This window comes from Anopheles bellator, chromosome 1, assembly GCF_943735745.2.
Source record: "Anopheles bellator chromosome 1, idAnoBellAS_SP24_06.2, whole genome shotgun sequence".
Taxonomy (NCBI): domain Eukaryota; kingdom Metazoa; phylum Arthropoda; class Insecta; order Diptera; family Culicidae; genus Anopheles; species Anopheles bellator.
The window spans coordinates 39,242,610-39,261,175 of record NC_071285.1 but is presented as its reverse complement, the minus strand read 5'-3'; the positions used below and the strand labels follow the sequence as shown (position 1 = coordinate 39,261,175).

The window sequence follows — 18,566 nt, the reverse complement described above, 5'->3', positions numbered from 1 at the left end:
GTACGGTGTGTTATCAAGCAATTTCGGGTTCGTTTGAGCAGTATCTGAAAAAGAGGCTGGCTTTTGGCCATGTGTGCGTGAGTTCGCTGGTCACTCGCGGAAGGCTGTGCGTTTTTGACGTTCGCAGCGTTCAATTCGGATTGAACTGTGGCCGAGAGCGCACGCGGAATCAACGATTGTGGCAGAGAAAAAACGCGGGCTCGTGTACGAGAAATCTTCGATTCTCCGGTTCTTGTTCTTCGCCTTACCACATGACGCCGGGCCGTTGGGAGACGGTCACTCAGAAGCCGGGCCGGTGTTCGATGTTTTCGCGGAGTTTCGTTATTGTTGGACAAGGGCACGCGACGCATTTAGCGTAAAATACTGTTCATTGATATATATGCATTGGCTGTAGGCGAAACCGTAGTTGAAGTGAAGAAGACCATTCAAGAAAAGTTCTGTCGAATGGCATCGTAGCTGGCTACGGCTGGCTGTTTCATTCATTCTGCGACTTTATTCCGTGTCTGTGCCTTGCCGTTTGTGCAGTGTCGTGAATGTCCCTTTAAACGCTCGCATGTTTGTCCCGTGTCCTTTGTTCGTAGCAGATAGCGTAACTGTTTGTGAACGTTTCATTAACCCCGTACTCGAACGCCAAAGTGGTGGTGATAGTGCTTTGTATTATAAAAAACCAACTTGAAAATCCTTTATTTCACCCTACTGCGTCACTCTTCATGGCTGCATACCGACCAAAGAAAATCGAACTCGTAAGTGTTCCCAACTCTCAGCGGCATTTATCGTGTCCATTTTTCGAGCGTGTAATCCTTTCCGGACATTGGCTTCGGTTGAGCGTGCCGGAAAGCGATCGCAACTTGTTCGTGAAAGGGTTCGCATTCTTCTCCGTTGTGGGATCAAAGTAAACATTGCCTTTTGTAGTGAGGATAACCTAAAATGAAGGACTTTTCTAAAAATTGTGGGCAGAGCGGTGTTCGTTTCGCTCGAGTGTAGCCGGCAGTTCTCTATCAGTCTACGAAACGGGATGCATCTTCATGTGTACGGCTCCGTTTCACGTACCGGTCCATAAATTTGTTGCGAAAAATCCGGTTTCATTCTACACCCTCATCTTGGGCACTGCTCTCGAAAACGTTAACCCCTCTGCCCAGTCAAGTACGTTGATTTACTTATTTTTATTTCCTTTTTCGTTTGCTCTCTTCACGATACGGATGCTGCACCATGGCTGACCGGTGTTTGCCTCCGCTTGCTGTCCCACGATACCCTCTCGGATCGTCGCGCTTCACTCTAGCAGACGACACAGCGCGCCAGTGACCTTCAAGAAAAAAATAGTAAAGTCTCCGAAAGCCTTGTGACGCAGCAACGGCCAGCAACGCAGAACGACGCAAAGCAAACGAAGCCAAATCCAGATTGCGGCGACGGCAGCGGTGAGCATAGCAAGGAACGCGAAAAAAATCGTCCCGCCATCGAAAGAAACCCGGCGATCCTCGGTGCGCTCGATTCCATCCATCGGTCGCTGCTGTTTAACAATCTGAAGTTTGATACCGGTAAGTGAAGCAGAGTACGTGTTTCTGAAATGTTTTATTTTATCATTCATGGCCGCGAAGCATGTCATTATGCTCTTAACGATTTATCAGCTTAGGAAGAGTGAATTGTGGGTTGTTTATGAGCAGATCTTTTTAACAACAGAATTCTCAATCGTAGTAATCATAGAATAAGTGTTGGCAAAATTATAAAGTTGCTTTGTGAAGCAGTTTTGCTTTAGCCTTATTTTTGTGGCCTGTTTTGCATGAACGCAACTTTCAAGGTTAATGTCAATCGCTCTGCGAGCGTGCTCGGGTTATAAACGCTCGTGTTTAGCTGATATAGCAATTCGTAATGGAAATGCTACCTTACACATTGTTTTCATAAGTTTGTTCAACTATATGCATACAATAACATAGCATAAACGCAAACAATTTGATGCAATGATGTCACAACACAAATCACGCTGAACTTCGACCGTCGATCAATTTATTAGTCACTATTGGTTTCAATTGACCGACTCCAACCGAAGACCGACTTCCTGGAAAGAAAACACAATATGTTTTGCTCATTCGACCTCAATCAACACGTCTTACAAAAAGTAAACATAACTGTATCAGGCGAAACAAAATTTGATCACTCGGCTGCCAGGGTCGCACCCGAGGGCTGATCGGTTTATTTCTAAAACCGCAAAAAGCAGATCCCATGACATGTCTTTTCAACAAGGGGTTGTGTCATGCAAAAAGATGGCACGTGTTTGTTTTGCCGACGATGGATTCATCCATACTTTTTATGCTCCACCGCAGAGGCATTTCGATCGTTCGTGTGGTTTCGTACCTCGCTTCCCGCACAGTTTCTCTTCCTCGATCTTCTTTGTGGACCAGTTCGAAGGCTCGCGCGACGCATGCATATGAAATTGCGTGCATAATTTCGAGAAAGCCTGAAAGTGGTAGCGGTTGGCGGGATGGGCTGCTGCGAAGTAACATTACCGAATGGGGACAAGCAAAGCACGTTTGCCGGTGGTCGTATGTACGCAAACAACACGTCGACGGTAATGGCCTCTCTTTTGCTCGCGGCTTGCGCTTCCAGGCTAATGCGCGACAACCGATCACTCAAGATGAAGGACCTAGCAAGCCATTAAAGCCCGCTGGCCTGCCTTCACCACAGCCGTCGTCATAATAAACCACCATTACGACCGGTCCGAGCCATTTTTCAATAAAGTAGTTGATGGCAAGGCTGACACGTTCATCGTCGGCGCGGTCAACACTTTGTCTTTGGCACTCCACAGCTTCCGTGGAGCAAGTCATTTGTTTTGTATGAAAAACGAGATCCTTCCAAGAGAGACATGTTAGTTCCGTCCTATGCTGTTTTTTAAGATAGTAACAAAATGCAGATAACAAGGAGTATGATGTGGTATTTACACAGCAGTTCGAAAGTTTCTCAAGGTTCCATGTTAATCATTTTTCTTGGAGTTCTTGAGGTGACCGTCATTGTATCTACCTTGCGAGAGAGTATCTGCTGGAGGGATTTGCGTTCCTCTAGCGTCTAGACGGCACACGCCAAACCGGTCGAGTGACAACAGGTTGCATGACCGCACTCGGCTAGACAGAGCATAGAGTTTGCAAACGGAACGGGGCCGCAGGCAGAAACACCATGAAATTACCGTTTTACTGATTGCATGCTCCAGCACCGCTGATAGCAAGTGGATTTGCCTATGGGGCCTGTGCAATGGCGCCATCTGGCTCATGACACTTGACCCAGACACCATCGTTGTAACGTGCGGAAAATATGCTCCATCGGTTCGAACAATTTCTAATCTGACGTCGGCCGATGGGTAATGATTTGCGCCAACGCTTATGTGTGTCCAATCAATTTTAACGGTTTTTGGTTGTTGCTTCAGGGGCTCGTGTCATCGATGGCTCCATTTCGAGGAGTACACGAATATGTTCAAAGCGTTCAATAAAAAGCATTCAACATAAGTCTTCCATGTTGACTCTGTTTTTTTCTCCGACATATGCCGGAGCTCCAGATCACCACCCTGACTGGCTCCTGTTTTCTGTATGTCCCTCACGCTCTGGTTTTGAACCCGTTTTCGTTTGCTTAGGTCATTAGCGGGGTGGACCGGCCGACAGCGGTGGTCCCGACAAGTTTGGCTCTGTGTTTGCTCTGGCGAGATAATGCGCCCCAAAATCCATATGCTATCGGTGCTGTGTGTGCTGCTCCATATTTGACTGACGGCGGCGAAAGTATTATTGGCTTACGCTGTCGTTGTCGAACATATTTGTTATTTGTTTGTTTGATAACTGAGTGGGCAGCAAGTGGCGTCCCTCAGGGTTTCCTTCGCTTTCAGGTGACGACGAATTCTCATGGAAACAGGAATGTTGGTGTGAGAGATAGAACAGGATGTCATTTGCCCCTTCATTTTCGTTTCGGGCTACAATTTATTCGATACTGACAACTCCACGAACTTATTTTCGTGCTATGTTGATTTTTGAAAATGAAAGCAAACGTCCATTACACACAACAATTATTCTACGCGTAACTGACTGATGTCTGCTGTCAATCATTTGACTGAGCCTTATTTACCATACCATATTTTGACGTTGAAACGGTGTTGACCTGCCTCAACGACTTGCCAGGTTTTTGCTCAATATTCATGGGTATACAAAAATATCTTCGCCCACGACTCTGAGCAACCTAAAATGCCGGAGACACTCGTTGCCGTTCCTTTGCCTGTCCATTCAGTATGTCGAGCAGCAATAACCAACCTGCGGGGAGATAAGAAACGCACCAAAACCGTCAAACTGTCTACGGCGTTGCTTTGACGTCTCGTGAAGAGGTGAAAAAATCAAGATCAGTGACCACCTGAAGGAGCGTGGGATATCGGTGATGTCTGGCATCGCCCCTTCCAACCGGTTTCAGGAAGTAATCAGAAATCCGCAAAGTAGTCAGGGCGAGCCCCCACAAGCAACGTCATAACGATAAACGTTAGCCGCGTGCGCAGGTTAGCGTGTCATAAACTTCCCACGCGCATCCACGTACCACGCTCGAGCATAAACTGTGTTTCTTTCCTTCCTGTGCACGTCGTGGCGCATTTCTTGACGCCGGCCTGAGGACAGATCGCGGCGAGTAGGCTGTTTAGATCTCGTTCCGTTTTTTTAGTTTTCGTGCGTCAGTTAGTCTGGCCGAGCGATACATCAGAGTTGAACGAATCGTGGAGTCTGTGACTCCGTGCCACAAAAGGAAATGGAGCAGTTTTTCCTTCTTGGGCTTGGGCGGTTGTCTGAGTGTTTCGGTCCTTGGGTCTTCTTGACTTCACCGCACAGTCTTAAGAGCAAGGACCCGTTTAGATTTCTACGGTGCGCATTTAGTGGAATGTGGTTTCCTTTTTCGTTTTTGTCCCGTTCTACCAATCGTTTGTACTTGAAGTGGGAACCGACCTCTCTTCAGTTTTCTGTTTTTGGTAAACGAATGCATTGACAACGGCTCTGTGTGCAAGGTGCCATCTGTTAACTATCTCTTTGCGTAGCTGTTTCTCAGGCCCCTTTTTGGAAATGCGGTGTTATAAAGAGCTAGAAAAAATCTTATTCGCCTCGCTGACACCGACGTTCGTTGCGCGTAATGCGATCGCAAACGGTCATTAAATAATTGGATGTCACCCGGAAAGAAAAAGTTGATAACCGTGAACCACAGTCCTTTTTCGGTCTAGGAACACGGTCATGCCTTAGCAGGCACAGTGAGATCCTACAAGCTAAAGGCATTTGTGTGCATTTAGAATGTTCCCTCACCGAGCGTGTCGAATGGAGTTGGTTCAGCTTCTGAGTGTAAAAACGCAAATAACGTTTCTATATTTGTCAGCATTGTGGCATTTTCCAAAAGATCTTAGTTGGTGGTGTATTGGTCCGAATTTGTAATGCTTCTCTTCAGCATCCAGTTTAGTGTTGTGCTCGTTTCACGTGATCCCTTCTTCATATATTCCGTGGAATGTAGCTCTGTGTGGTTTCTATCATTTGCTCTTTGAGGATCCTTCAATCATTCTTTTCAAATACACTATTGACTGCATCGGTTTACAATGAACACTACTGATAAGCGTGCTTATCTATTTAAGGTCACCATCTCTTCGAATCGAAACCTTATCACATCGACCGTCACCTCGCTTGGGCCTCTGTGTCCCTTTCATTCGGCACCTTTCTTTCGATTTGTAATCCTCTATGTTGCGCCACCGGCAGAGGGCTTGAACCAATTGAGGCTGCACTTTGCTTCCGGTTCTCCTTTTTCGGTTCTTCTTCATCGCACATTAAGATCTGTCGGAATCCATGTTGTGGCCGATACGGATCCACCAGAACCAGACGCGCGCCGCGCATGGTGAGCGTTGAAGAAGCCTAGCGGTATCATTGTATTTAATGGGCGACGGCGGCGCATAAATCGCCGTGGATGGGTTGGTAAGGTGTGGTTTATGTCTGTGGTCCGATGCTCACTTCTTTTGCTTTTTTAGCCAAGTGGATCATCTTCCTCTTTTGGGATTTTTCTCTTACCTGCTGGGCGGCCGTGGCTCCAAGGGCTAAATATTATTATTTCTTCCGGCCGAAAATAAACGGAAAACACAAAACAGAAGCCACCACTACATGGTACTTCTCATTCGCCGCTTGGGCGCAGGGCGCCGTTTCGAAAACATGGTCCAGCGAATGTACACGAATAGTCAAAGATCGTAGGTCCAAGGTTAAGGCGGATGTTAGTTAGACCGTTGTACTTGCGATGTGCCCCTCGTACGCAATGAATGGTCGTAGGTTGAATGATTTTAATTATACACGTTTTCGGGCAAGGCCAAACTGTACGTGGGTCCGTTTTTTAGGCCGATCTACCACAATTGAACTCAAAGCACCCAAATTCGGCTTTCAAAAAGGATTTATTCAGCTGCGAGAGCCATTGCCATGTTTAACTTCCGTTCCATTTATTTTGAATTTTTTCTCTCTTATTTCATCTCAAGTATTTTGTTTTCTTTGTTGAACCATTTTGATGGACATGAAGATGTTTTGCATGGCAAGTTGTTTTAGGCGTGGGAAATTGGGCAAACTTTGCAAGTAAGCTGCAATTAGCTTACTGAATCTGCTGCTTGGTTTTTATGAAATACTGTTGTGACAAAGCAACAGGTACAAAGAAGTAGTTTTAATGGACGCAGTTTCTAATACAAAAGTGCTTTACTCAAACCTTCTTATAATAACCATAAGAAATCGATCGGCAATGTTTTGCGAACCCTGTTTCAACTCCAATGGAAAAATCGTGGTGGCGTATGGTTTAAGCGGAACACCCAAATTCCCGAAGCTCTGCTTCGCGCCACCATTGGAGGCGTAGATTTTCACCGCCACACAAATTACTCTTATGGTGCCGGTACGGAAAATACGGAAGCCGGAGGTCGAGAGTAACCTGCTGGCGTTAATTTGATAATAATAGCAGCGAGCGTTTGGGTTTCTCGCTGCCAGCGATCCGCGGCCTCGATACGTGGTGGCAACAAATCAAGAGTGGCGAAGCCTGTAAAGCCAGGCCGCCTTCGGTGAGATGTTTCGCGGATGGCGGGGTACCTAATGGCTTCTTCTTCATTGTTCCCCACTACAACAATCGGCACGGAACCCGGAGCAGGGCTCTATGTTAATATACCAATCAATCATTACGATGGGGGCCAGAAGATGCGGAGATAACTGATGGCAGAATCCGATAAAATGGCTTTTCTTGTTGCATAGCGTTTGCATCGGGGTCCCAGGTCCGCACAAATGAACTTTAAATCGATTTGAACGGTAACGACTCGGTTCAACAACGGCTTTTCAACTATCCTTTTGTTGATAACATATATGCTCTCTCTCAGGAACCAAGACGGGCATGGGCGTGCTTTTTAAGCCGGTTTTGAGCTCCTCATTCGCGCTTTTAATCAATCGCTGAAGTCGCTACTGGCTCCGAAATGGTACCAACGTGCAGCTTCGCTAATTGCATTTTGCATTGCAATTGCTGTTGGTTGGTCCACGGCTTATCACATCGCTATGTGCCGCTGACGGCTCAACGGGGCTCCCATGTGCCGATCGCTAATGGAAAATTGACTCCATGTTCTTCATCGCCTTTGGCAATCAAAAGTGGCAAATGGGTATTTCTTTTTTCATCAGCCCCAGGAGGAATGTTGTCATAAAACCAGAGTTTGGGTTTTAAACGTGTTGGGACAAACATTTTGCGATGGCGAAAATCAAGACCAGCGAGCCTGAAACGTGTTGCCAGGGGAAAGCCGGTTTCACGCGGGGAACGCCTTGGAGAAGAGGTGCCGAATGGACAGAACATAATTTCTCTTCCACAGCTACATTATTTATCCTCCGCTTGGCAACTTTCATTGTTTATCTTTTGCATTTCGCGTGCGTGGCCGGTTGTTTTTCTATCTTTCTTCCACGCTTGCTGCACTTCTCTGCCCACTTTCTGGTTTGTCCAGTTCGGCCCTGACAACACCGCTGGCGTAAAGAAGGAGGCGGTAAAAAGAAGGCATCATTGGCCGCTCCTTATGGCCAGGCCGGTCCCAGCGTGCTGGCCACGTCGTTATCCTCGACGAGTCCGGTTGGTCCGGTTCCTGGTTTTAGAGCGTAAAATAAATTTCTTATTAAGTAGTATGGCTGGCTTTTGCCTTTTTACATTCTACAGTCGAAGGTTGCAATTTTTAAAATTTATTTCTACACAAACATTGCCCGGGAATCGAGGAGCGCTTAATATAAAAAAAAATCACAGAAACCAATTATATAAGAGTAGCGTGTTAAGGAAGGAGAGGCCACCTTTTTTAAACTAGAAAAAAGTAATATTTATATAAAGTAATTACAAAAGAATACAATATAGCATTGAATAGGCACGAAATGGAACTGTCCCTAGTAAAGGATCTGATGTGTTCCAATAACGCTGCTCCCTGCATCGTTCAAAAGGTACGGAATGTTCAATTATCGGTAGCAACAAGAGAAAGGCGAAGAATCTCGGCCTCAAAACGGCTCCTGACTGAGTTTCGCATTCCGCTGCGTCATAAGAATGGCGTAGCGTACATATAAAAGCAACGCACAAAATTAAAACTCCTGCTTGTTTGGCCAGAATCAGGAAGATTGTCATTGCCAACATCCACGGGGGCACATTCACCTGTTCAAGGAACCGGAATCGTCCTCCTGATCACACCGGGGCGAAACCAGTTTCCACCTTGCCACGCCACCGTTCGTGGGCTGTTTGGTTAACTCAGTGGCCAACCGAATGTTATTGTAAATCATAAAATGTATTGTGAGTCAATTTGGGACATCTTGTTTCGATGACGATCATCCTTTCGCGGGGAACTATTGCCCGACTTTTCAGCCGACGCTTGGTCATTTGAATCTCAAATCGAACGTTACACATTTCGAATACACAACGTCGTGTGGACGTGCCAGGACTTTGCATATTTTATTCTTCAGCTCTCTTTCTTGTTCAAGCGTCGTCTTGTCGACAAATTCTCGCAGCGGTCATTGCCACCCAGCGTTTGCCAATTCATACGCTGAGCTTCTTTCCTCGTATGGGCACGGCTTTCGATCGCAAATTTGTCGTAAATCAGTGACCACGCCGTGCAACGAGTGTCCTGCGTGTGGTGGAATGCGAACGTTGCGAAATGAGTCCACCACAACGTAGCGTCTCGTCGCGGAGCAATCTCAATTTAAAATGCCAGCGAGAGAAGCAAGTAAAATGAAATTATCGACGTTCGGACCAAAACGTGGGGTTATGCGCTTTTCGCACGGAGTCAACAATGGTGTGTTAGTCAAGACAAGACGACGACACGTCTTGATGGGCGGATCCGCTACGTACGAGATGTGCCTCTCGCACGTTGTGATGATAATAAAAATGTAAATAAGAGGCGTTCGAAGGAACGGAATGGGAAAGGAGAAGGCACAAACCGGTTGACTTTCATGCACTGCTGATAAGGTGCAACCAGGGCCGGAGATGTCATCAAGGACCATGATGATTGTGAGGTGGTGTGTTTTTTGCTCGTTGTTTCTCGTTAAAGATCTGAGGCGAATCTCGCACATCAATGCGGTTCAATGAGATTTTTTTTGTTTGTAATAATATTTTACGGAATACGCAATATAATTGTAATCAAACTACAAAGATTAATCGTTGCAGCAAACCTTCGCTTGCTTTGCGAAACATTTATTTCAAAAATCTTGCTATTAAATTCATTTCGACGATAAATGCGCACAGATGGCTACCAAACTACCAAAATTGAAACAGCAACTCTCCAGAAACGGATAAAAACCAGTTCCGCCCTGTACATGTGCGTCCTACTCACTTTATCGCCGTTTGTACCGGCTTCATTGCTACATTGCAGTTCGATCGCAGAAAAAAAAATCTGTTTAAATCCGTTGCAGCGCACTGCAATGCATCATCCCACCCGTATTGGCTGTTACTCAGAGCGATAGCGTCCCGCCTCAGCCAGGCGTCCCTAAAAAGGCGATCACCCGACGCGCCCTGGTGGGCAGCATCGAGAAAACCTACATATTTGTACAGATGATGTAGGCAGAGGTCGCCAGTTCTCGCGTGCACTTGCTTCAAGTGCCACTCGAAGTCGTTGTGTCGTGTATTTCTTGCCGTTTGTGTTCCTTCTACCCGCAGAGCACTGTCTTACGCGCACCGCCGCTAGACACCCCTTTTGTGCGGTTAATATCCATCAATCCGTGGACCCGCAGCTTATTGATCGTGATCCTCTCTCACCGACGGCCCTCCTAAGTGGGCAACTTTTATGACGATATGCCCAAAACACAAACTGGGAACTTCAATTAAGGCAATGCGACCCTCGGCGGGTCTAGGCACAACGGTTCACAACAGTGAGTCGCTAGCGCGGCTAGATATCACATCCATGGTGAACACTTTGTCCGACACTTGATTTTTCGTTACACATAATTCGTGGCCTAATGATGTCGTTTAACTCTGGTACATCCGTTGCTGGTGTTGTTTAACTCTCGAAAACATAACCGGGACGAGCCGAAATTTGTTACCGTCCATTTCAAGAAGGGGTGATAGTGTTGCTTTGTGGTCGCTGTTTTTATTCGTGGCGTGATGAAACAGACGTACGAATGAATCTAGAAAAATCGTTCGATTTTGAGTTTGGAAATAGTGATGCTATTGCAGCAATTTTTCATTTCATCCCTGGCTAAGGAAAGCCCTGGTTACGATTTAGTCCACTGAACACTTTTTTGTATTTCCTCTCGTTTGTAGGCAAAACACAAAACGCTTCACATGTTGAACGTTCCTCTCAAGACAGCGACCAAGTGGATGCGACTGTAAAGAAATCGAACCACGACGACGTACGAGCGCCAACACTTGAAACGGAAAACACTCGAATGCACCAAACTGTGGCATCATCCGCCGTGCAGCAAGCTGAGAAGGTAAATATTGTGCATGCGAAGATTGATGCACGGCCAACGAATGAGCCGGAAGAAGTGTGCCACCACCCAGGAAGCGTTTTAACTTCCGAGTACCAAAACTTGCAACGGTGCTCGGGCCAGGACTGGAATAACAACGCAAGTAGTAACGGGGCTATCGGCCGAGTGAAAACGATGGTGAAGAGGCACGAGCAAGGCCGCATGGTGGGCACCAGCGCTCACGATGCCCACTGTGGCGCTGTGAAGGACGAGGGAAGATTGTGTTCCGATACGAGAGGCTGTGAGGTGGAGACGAGCGATTTCGATAGTGCCAGTGTAACGAGCGATAGCAGCGCAGCGGATATCGGAGGCCGTAGTCAGCGCACGAGTTCCGCCTTTAGCGAAGGTAGCCGAGATGTGGCCAGCATCGATCGGTTCGATATGGCGATGGTTCAAACGAGCGGAGCCACTGATGGTGCTGCGACCCAGGTGGACGCGGCTCGCCATGCCACAACGATTACCATTAATATTAACTGTCGATGTGATACTAATCCTCAAAGGATGAGCAAAGCTGCAGTAGAGGCAAAGAGTAAAGCAAATGTAGATACAGCTCGCTGTGCGGGAGAAACCTCAGAGCCAACGAATTTAGGACGAACAGAGTTCGGATCAAAACCATGTAGCAGCCATAGGCCACCTCATAGGGCAGACGATGGAAAGCAAGCTTCCAACGAACACTCCATTCCACAGACCGATGGTTCCGATGACACTGAGAGTGAGGAACTAATGGAACTAGAACAACAGGAAGACGAAGGATCAGCAGCTACAGGAGACTACGAACTAGAAGATGAACTAGACCAACCTGGCAAAGCTTCTCACGATGATGTTGGGCATGGTGCTAAAAAGAAGCAACACAAAGCACATCGAGGATCACTCGATGCATTCTGCCGCTCGCCGGAAGATGACGAGTACCACGACTGCGACGAGCTTCACGAGTCAACGCTTTCGTTTTACGAGGAAGCCACGTCGCAGCCGGCCACACCGCCGGAAGGGAAGTCACGCTCACCTGACGACGGTGACAAACCGATGATCAGCATCGTGCAAGAGCTCACCGAGGATCGGGGCGAGGTCATGTCGACGATCACACTTAACAAGGCGCAGATTAAGGAAATGCAAAAATTTAACAACACAAAGAAGATAGAAGGGAGAAGAAGTGAGCCGCAGATGAAGAAGAAACCTTCTGAAGAACAGCCAGAAAGAAGGCGAAAATCGCACGGTAGTGATAGCTGTAAAAAGCGGCACGACAAAGTGAACTTCAACCGTCAGCAACGAATCATTGACGATAATTTTTGCAACGAAATCCTCGACTCGACGATCCATTTCGATCGCTTGTATGGCATCAAGCGGCCGCAGCAAGGGAAGCCTGTGGCGGAAGGGTCACTATCTCCGGCCGAGTCAGTAGCATCGCCAGCGAGGGAGGAATGTTTTAGCGATTCCGCGCTCTGTGGAGTCGCTTCTCCCGGCGAGGAGTCGTTCGATTCGAGCATGTCGTTGGGGAAACTAGAAAGTAAGCCACGGTATTCCGGTAAAACGGTCGGTCGGTTGATGGTGGCACGCTTGAAAAAACTACAACAGGTGTCCTTGAAACCGACAAGAACGGGAACGTCCCATCCGCCCGCGATGGATAGTTCCGATGCATCAACGAATTCGTCAATGTTACTGCTACATACGAGTGGACCGAAAAAACCTCCCCGAACATTTGCCAACTCTCCGAAACGCTCCGTTGTCCGTGGGAAGCACGAAGCATCAGCCGTGAAGCCCTCCTGTCCGACGCGTGAGGAGCTTGATGTAAGTGATCCTTCGAACCGCGGGAAGGACTCGCGACCCAAATCGCATCACATCGGATGGCGAATGGCGGCCGAAAATGATAAAATTCAATCTATTCCTGCGCAAGTTTACGATATGCTACACTATTCGGAGGATGAAACTCGAAAACGATTAATTAGAACCGGAAACTCGCGGGCAGCGCCACAGCAATCATCTTCTGGCGGGTCCAAACGCAGGCAGGATGAGCTGCTCGGTCCTAAATTGGATATCGATACGGTTGATGGTAGAAAGCCTGAACCACGGACACCCGACCGACGTCATTCTTCGTCGACCGACTTCGATCGTTTCGTCAGAGAATCGAACGTCAAAAGTACCCCCCATCGTCGTGAGGGGCATAGTGATCGGGGAAAGCCCGTTTCGGCAACTACTCGTCGCATTTTGGAAGAATTTCTCAACGATGAGCGCTGTGCCGCCAATCACGGCCAGCTTCCGATAAATGTCGGTGAACGGAGACGCCGTACGACGGGTAGCCTTTTCGAACGCCGACGACAGCAGCAGGAGAATTTTTTAGACGATGCCAGGCGCACGAACCATGAACCTCGGCGTAAATCGAGAAAGGGCGCCCGTCCACCGGCCACAGCACTCGACAGCGTCGATTGTCCGGCTATGCAGCGTGCTGCTAGTCGAAGTAGCATTACCTCGGTGCCCAAAGCGGCCACAGCAAACGGAAAGATAGTGAAAAGGAAAACATTTCGCAAAGCGGCCCTGCTGAAACACACGCGTTCACTGTTCGAAGCGTCGAAGAAAAAGATATGGTCCGTGAAAAAGTGTGAGACGCCGAAAAAAGTAAACACCGGCTGTGGCGATCCAGATCCGAACATTAATCGAAACAGTTCGGCGAAGAAGAAGCAAAATTTGCACCACAAACACCTCGGCTACACGCCTGATAATTTACGCTGCAAGTCGTGCTGCCGAGCCTCTGATCTGGGTACGAATGAGGAATGTCGCGAAGCAGTTGTGTCACTGAAGCGAGTTTCCGACCAACAGTCGGTTCCTCGGGCAAAAGGGAACAAAGAAAATCGAAGCCCGCCGGATCCGGTCGACGAAGAAGAACGATCAGGACGAGTGCAGCCAAATCGGAAATCAGTTCGCAGTTTAAACTTTGCCACACAGTGCCAACAGTCCCAACAGGTGCGTACGCCATTATCAGGGGAGTCCCGTGATGAAGCACCGTCACCGTCCAAAACGAGCAAACAGTTGAGCGAGCCAGCAAAATTTATGAAATCCTTGCGTAGTTTAAAAATCTCTCCACGAAAGTATTTCCGGTTTGGCTCGCAAACACAAAACTCTAACGATCTTCAGGGTCCGACGTCGAAACGGGAAGCGACAGATCACGCCCTAGGCGAATTTCACTCGTTTGACGATCTGAATCTCGACAGTGTAGCCCACATGGGAGACTTCCTTAACCAAATTCGACAAATCGTCGAACGGCAGGGAGGCCCGAACGAACGTGTGCACTGTAACCAAGTGGTGCACAGTTCGGTCGATGCGCACGACTATGCCGGAGAACCGATCTACCAAGAGATCACTCAGAAGGGCCACAAAACGATTCTGAATGAATTTATAAGCAGCGAATCGAATAAGCGCTACGTGATGGTGAACAACGATCCGAACATACTGTACGCGACGGTGAACAAACCGGTCAAAAGCGGCCCTGGTCTAACGACGAGAGCAAGGTCTTTGACGGACGTTACATCAACGGGTGTAGTGGATCCGGTTGTTACTTTAACCCCGGTTAGTAAACCGCTTAACAACACTAGCAAAAGCCAGGGAAAACCAACTAACCGGCCGGCGGTCACATTGTCCCCCATGGGCGTCGATCATTATGCGGACGATGAGGACGAGAGCTACCTGTACAAAACGGCACTAACAGGCAGTCCCGGTTGCGCGGGAGGTCGACGATCACTAACAACCACATCTACCACTCGACGGTCACTGTTTAGTCCGGAGTCATCTTTTTGCTCGTCATCAGACGACAGCGAGGGCAGGCAAGCATCTGATGACAATGATATCTCGGTTTTACAGGAAGAAGATCAGCAGCAGGAAGCGGCATTAGAAGAGGTACAGGAGTCGTTCATCATGCAAGAAAAGGCTGGAGATCGGCAGGTCGCTCGTAGGGAAAACGAGCGTATTCAGCATAAACCAAACGACGACGAAGGGGTTGACGAGTGCGGGACAGGGCTGGAGAGCTGGAGGCGCGCGTTTGGGCAAGCGGGTCGAGAAGAGCAGCAGCAGGCATTGGCATTAGTAGCGGCACAAGAGTCGTTGATCGTGCGGGAAAGGGCTGAGGATCGGCAGGCCGTTTATAGGGCAAACGAACGTATTGCGCACAGACCGAACGACGACGAAGGGGTTGACGAGTGTGGGACAGGGCTGGAGAGCTGGAGGAGAGGGTTTGCTCAGGCGGCGAGCCGAGATTGTTTTGCGTTCGAAAAGGACATCATCGTCGACTTGGAACCCGTCGGAAACACAGCAACACATCGCAGTGTGGTGGGAGATGTAGTTCCGGGAAATTCCAAAGAGCTGGGTGCATGGAAGCATAAAGGGAATGTGGCCCCGATAGGATGTTTCGACTCGGATGGTGAGGTGAGTATTGTGTGACGATAGAACGAAATCATGACAATTTTGCTAAGCACTGTTCTCTTTCAACAGATCGAGTCTCTTGATCGTTATCAGGATAAAGAAGTTGTGGAACTGGTCAATTCGTTGCACAATAACGTTACCCTGTCCGACATCGGGACCCTCGAAACGGGCAGCTCAGTGGCGCCCGATTCGGAAGGTTACGATACGGTCGACTTTGTGCTTCCCGCATGCCGACGTCAGTTCGTTCCACAAGTCGAGTCCAGCTTGGGAGATATACCGAACAACGATCCTCGTGACGTAACCGTCGACACGGTGGATGCGTCAAAGCTGATAAGCCACCCGAGCAACGACAATATGCGCTGCACGTCGACGGTTTCGCCGCTAACAGGTTCACCGTCGAGTGGCAAAACCTCATCCTCCTCATCTACTGGTGGAGCTGTGATGCGCAACTTGAAGCAAAAGCTCCGGTCGTCCTTTCGGAAGAGTAAAAGTTTTATCAAAACCGAACGCCAACGTATTGCTAACTACATTCGCGAAGAGCGAAGTGGTAGCAGTAAGAACTCCGCGTCGTCCTCTTTATCTTCGTCCAGTTCGCCAACTCGACAGCAGCGTCGCCAGGAAGAAGAAACTGACGAAATGTACCACTCGTTGGCCGACAGCGAACGGACTAGCATGGTAGCGGGCTCGATGATGGAGCTGAGCAATCAATTTCTCGGCGAGCTGATCACACAAATCAAACAACAGGGCGATGCCAGGAAGCAGCTTAAACAAGCCCTGGCCATCTGCCGCACCACGCACGAGTTTGAGTGCTCTACTGAGTTGATCGAAGCGGAGCGCTTGTTGCTTTTGGCCACACTGAAGGAGACAGCAGCTCGGAATGAGCTCAGTAAGATCGATTACGCCACCAACGGGATGACGGTGCCCGATAGGAAGCGCGTAGGAAAAGTCGCCTTGAATCATTTCGAATTCCCGCTCAAGGACACGGCGATCGGTGACACACTGTTCAACTACTTCTACATCGTGGTCTGTACGTACAAACATGAGGTACGCGCGACGCTAGCACAGGAACGACGCACGGATGGGAGGGTCTACTTTCGGGACTGTGAGATTGTGTTCCGCGATCTGGACGCCGACTATGAAATACGCGTCGAGGTGTTCGTGCTGCGATTGAGGAAGAACGTTAAAAATATCAGCTTCGAAAACCGATACCATCTCGACAAGGTAACGACCTGGGGGCTCCTTGAAACAACCGAACACAAGTTCTCTAACATTTCGTTTTCTTTTTTAACCAGGAGTCGAAGCGTACTGCAACCTGTCCTTCGCCATCAAAGTTCCGCCGAGCCGGCAAGATGCTTTCGTTCCGCACAAGTTCACCGAAGAATTTTGATTTCGATAATGAGTTTTCACGCTTCAAATCGCAAGGCTTCCTAACGCTTACCTCCTTCACGCTTGTTTCGTCAAACGTTGGAGAGGGCGACGAAAGGGCAGGCTCCCCACTGGGGCGAACGATCGACGGAACTTACCTAACTGCGCTAAACAATAATTCCTCAACTGCAACGGCACTGCTCGACGATGATTCGCCCACCAGTCCATATTATTCGGTTTCGAGCAACTTTCAAAAAATGATGCGTCGACAAGGAAATCAGAATGTGTTTTTGGTGGAGGACTTTAAGTATCTGGCGCTCGACTCGATGGCCTACACCTCGAACATGTCCGGCACAATCGGTATGAGCGTTAATAGCGAGGTGCGTTTTGAAGGTTCGGATGTCCACGGGTTTCTCGATGTTGGCGAGAAGGTGGATGACAGCATCAACTGGAACAGACGGTGGTGCAAGATTAACAGATTTACGTTAGAGTTTTGGAACTATCCGCAGGAGTCTAACGAAAAGGTAAGTTACCGTCTTATGGCAATAATATTTGCCTGTTCTGTTGTACTTATCGTTCTTGCGCTCTCCTTAGCAACCGATTCAATGCATCGATCTCGTGCGGTGCGTCAACGATCGAATCGAGCTGGCCGATCGGAGCATCTGTTCGCGGGCACGCACGATGAAAGTCGACATCTTTGCAGCACACAGCGCGGCCGGCGCTGCAGCAAGTTGCAACAGTAGTGGCATCGGAAGCTATAGGAGCACCGGTGGAACAAATCCCAGTACCGGCACCGGCGTCGCCAGCAGCATCGATCAAGGCCGCAGTAACGTGACGTGTTATCTACTGGCCGTCGACTCGCACTCGGAACTACGGCGCTGGATGAACGAGTTGAATCGTGTTGCAAAATTTTTAAAAGAATGGAAAATTTAATACCCCTCTCTAGCAAAAACAGTAAATTGATGCAGTCGTGTGATGTGTGCAATACTAGCGATCATCCAGCACACTAATTTTTAACCTTCACACACCACTGCCATTGGCAGCGATAGTTTAGCGATGGTTGCTATTGGCCGAGCCGCGGCAATAGTAACAAAATTGGTAACCAGTAACTTGGAAGTGAAAACGCTGTGCCTTTTTTTAGTTAGATTGACAGCCTAAACAAGATTTCACTAGCATGAGCTCTAGTTTATACTTGCCCGTGGTGTGATAACGTTCGCGCCTCTATTTCAAAAGAAATGTTAAGACTGTGCTCAATTAGACGTCGGTGTCGCTGAAAAGACCCGCAATAGTTAGTAAGCATTACCTTTAGTTACTGTTTTTTTGTGTTATTCTTTTCTTCATAATTTTTAGCGTATCGGCCAGCACTGCTGTAAGCCCAATAGATGCTGGCCGTTAGGAGGGCGCGTGACGAGTTAAGACAATAGCTAAATTTTCATGTCTTCGATGAAAACAGAATATTCATACGGGCTTCAAAATTAGATGTTAGTGATGCAGACAAGGTATTAGTAATGATTTGATTCGTTTTTTCTTTCTAGCTCGATCTCATGCATCTTAATATGCGGTCGTTTGTGTGGAGCAAAAAATTAAAAACAAGTTGAGCTTAGTCACTAAAACGCTCAAACAAACTATAAACCGTAACCGTAAGTTGAGTGGCGGCTCGACTGAGAGCGTGCCTGGGAACAATTACTACAAAAGAAACGTAACAAGTCGCATGTTTTAGAGCAGATTAATTTGTGGCCGGTTTTTAAACAGAAATCGTATCGCCTGAGAAAAATATACACGAATGGAAAAGGCTGTAAAATAAACTATTTTATTTATTCAACTTGTTTG

At 48.0% G+C, this 18,566-nt stretch overlaps 1 protein-coding gene across 1 annotated transcript; it reads left to right on the top strand.

The window, feature by feature from the left end:
* Positions 1–710: 710 nt before the first annotated feature.
* On the top strand, positions 711–18,513 carry LOC131215559 (uncharacterized). The gene is made up of 6 exons (XM_058209951.1): positions 711–743; positions 1,280–1,535; positions 10,759–15,374; positions 15,441–16,592; positions 16,664–17,260; positions 17,331–18,513. The coding sequence occupies exons 1-6, from the start codon at positions 711–713 to the stop codon at positions 17,667–17,669; spliced, it is 6,993 nt and encodes a 2,330-aa protein (XP_058065934.1). The 3' UTR covers positions 17,670–18,513.
* The last annotated feature ends 53 nt before the right edge of the window (positions 18,514–18,566 follow it).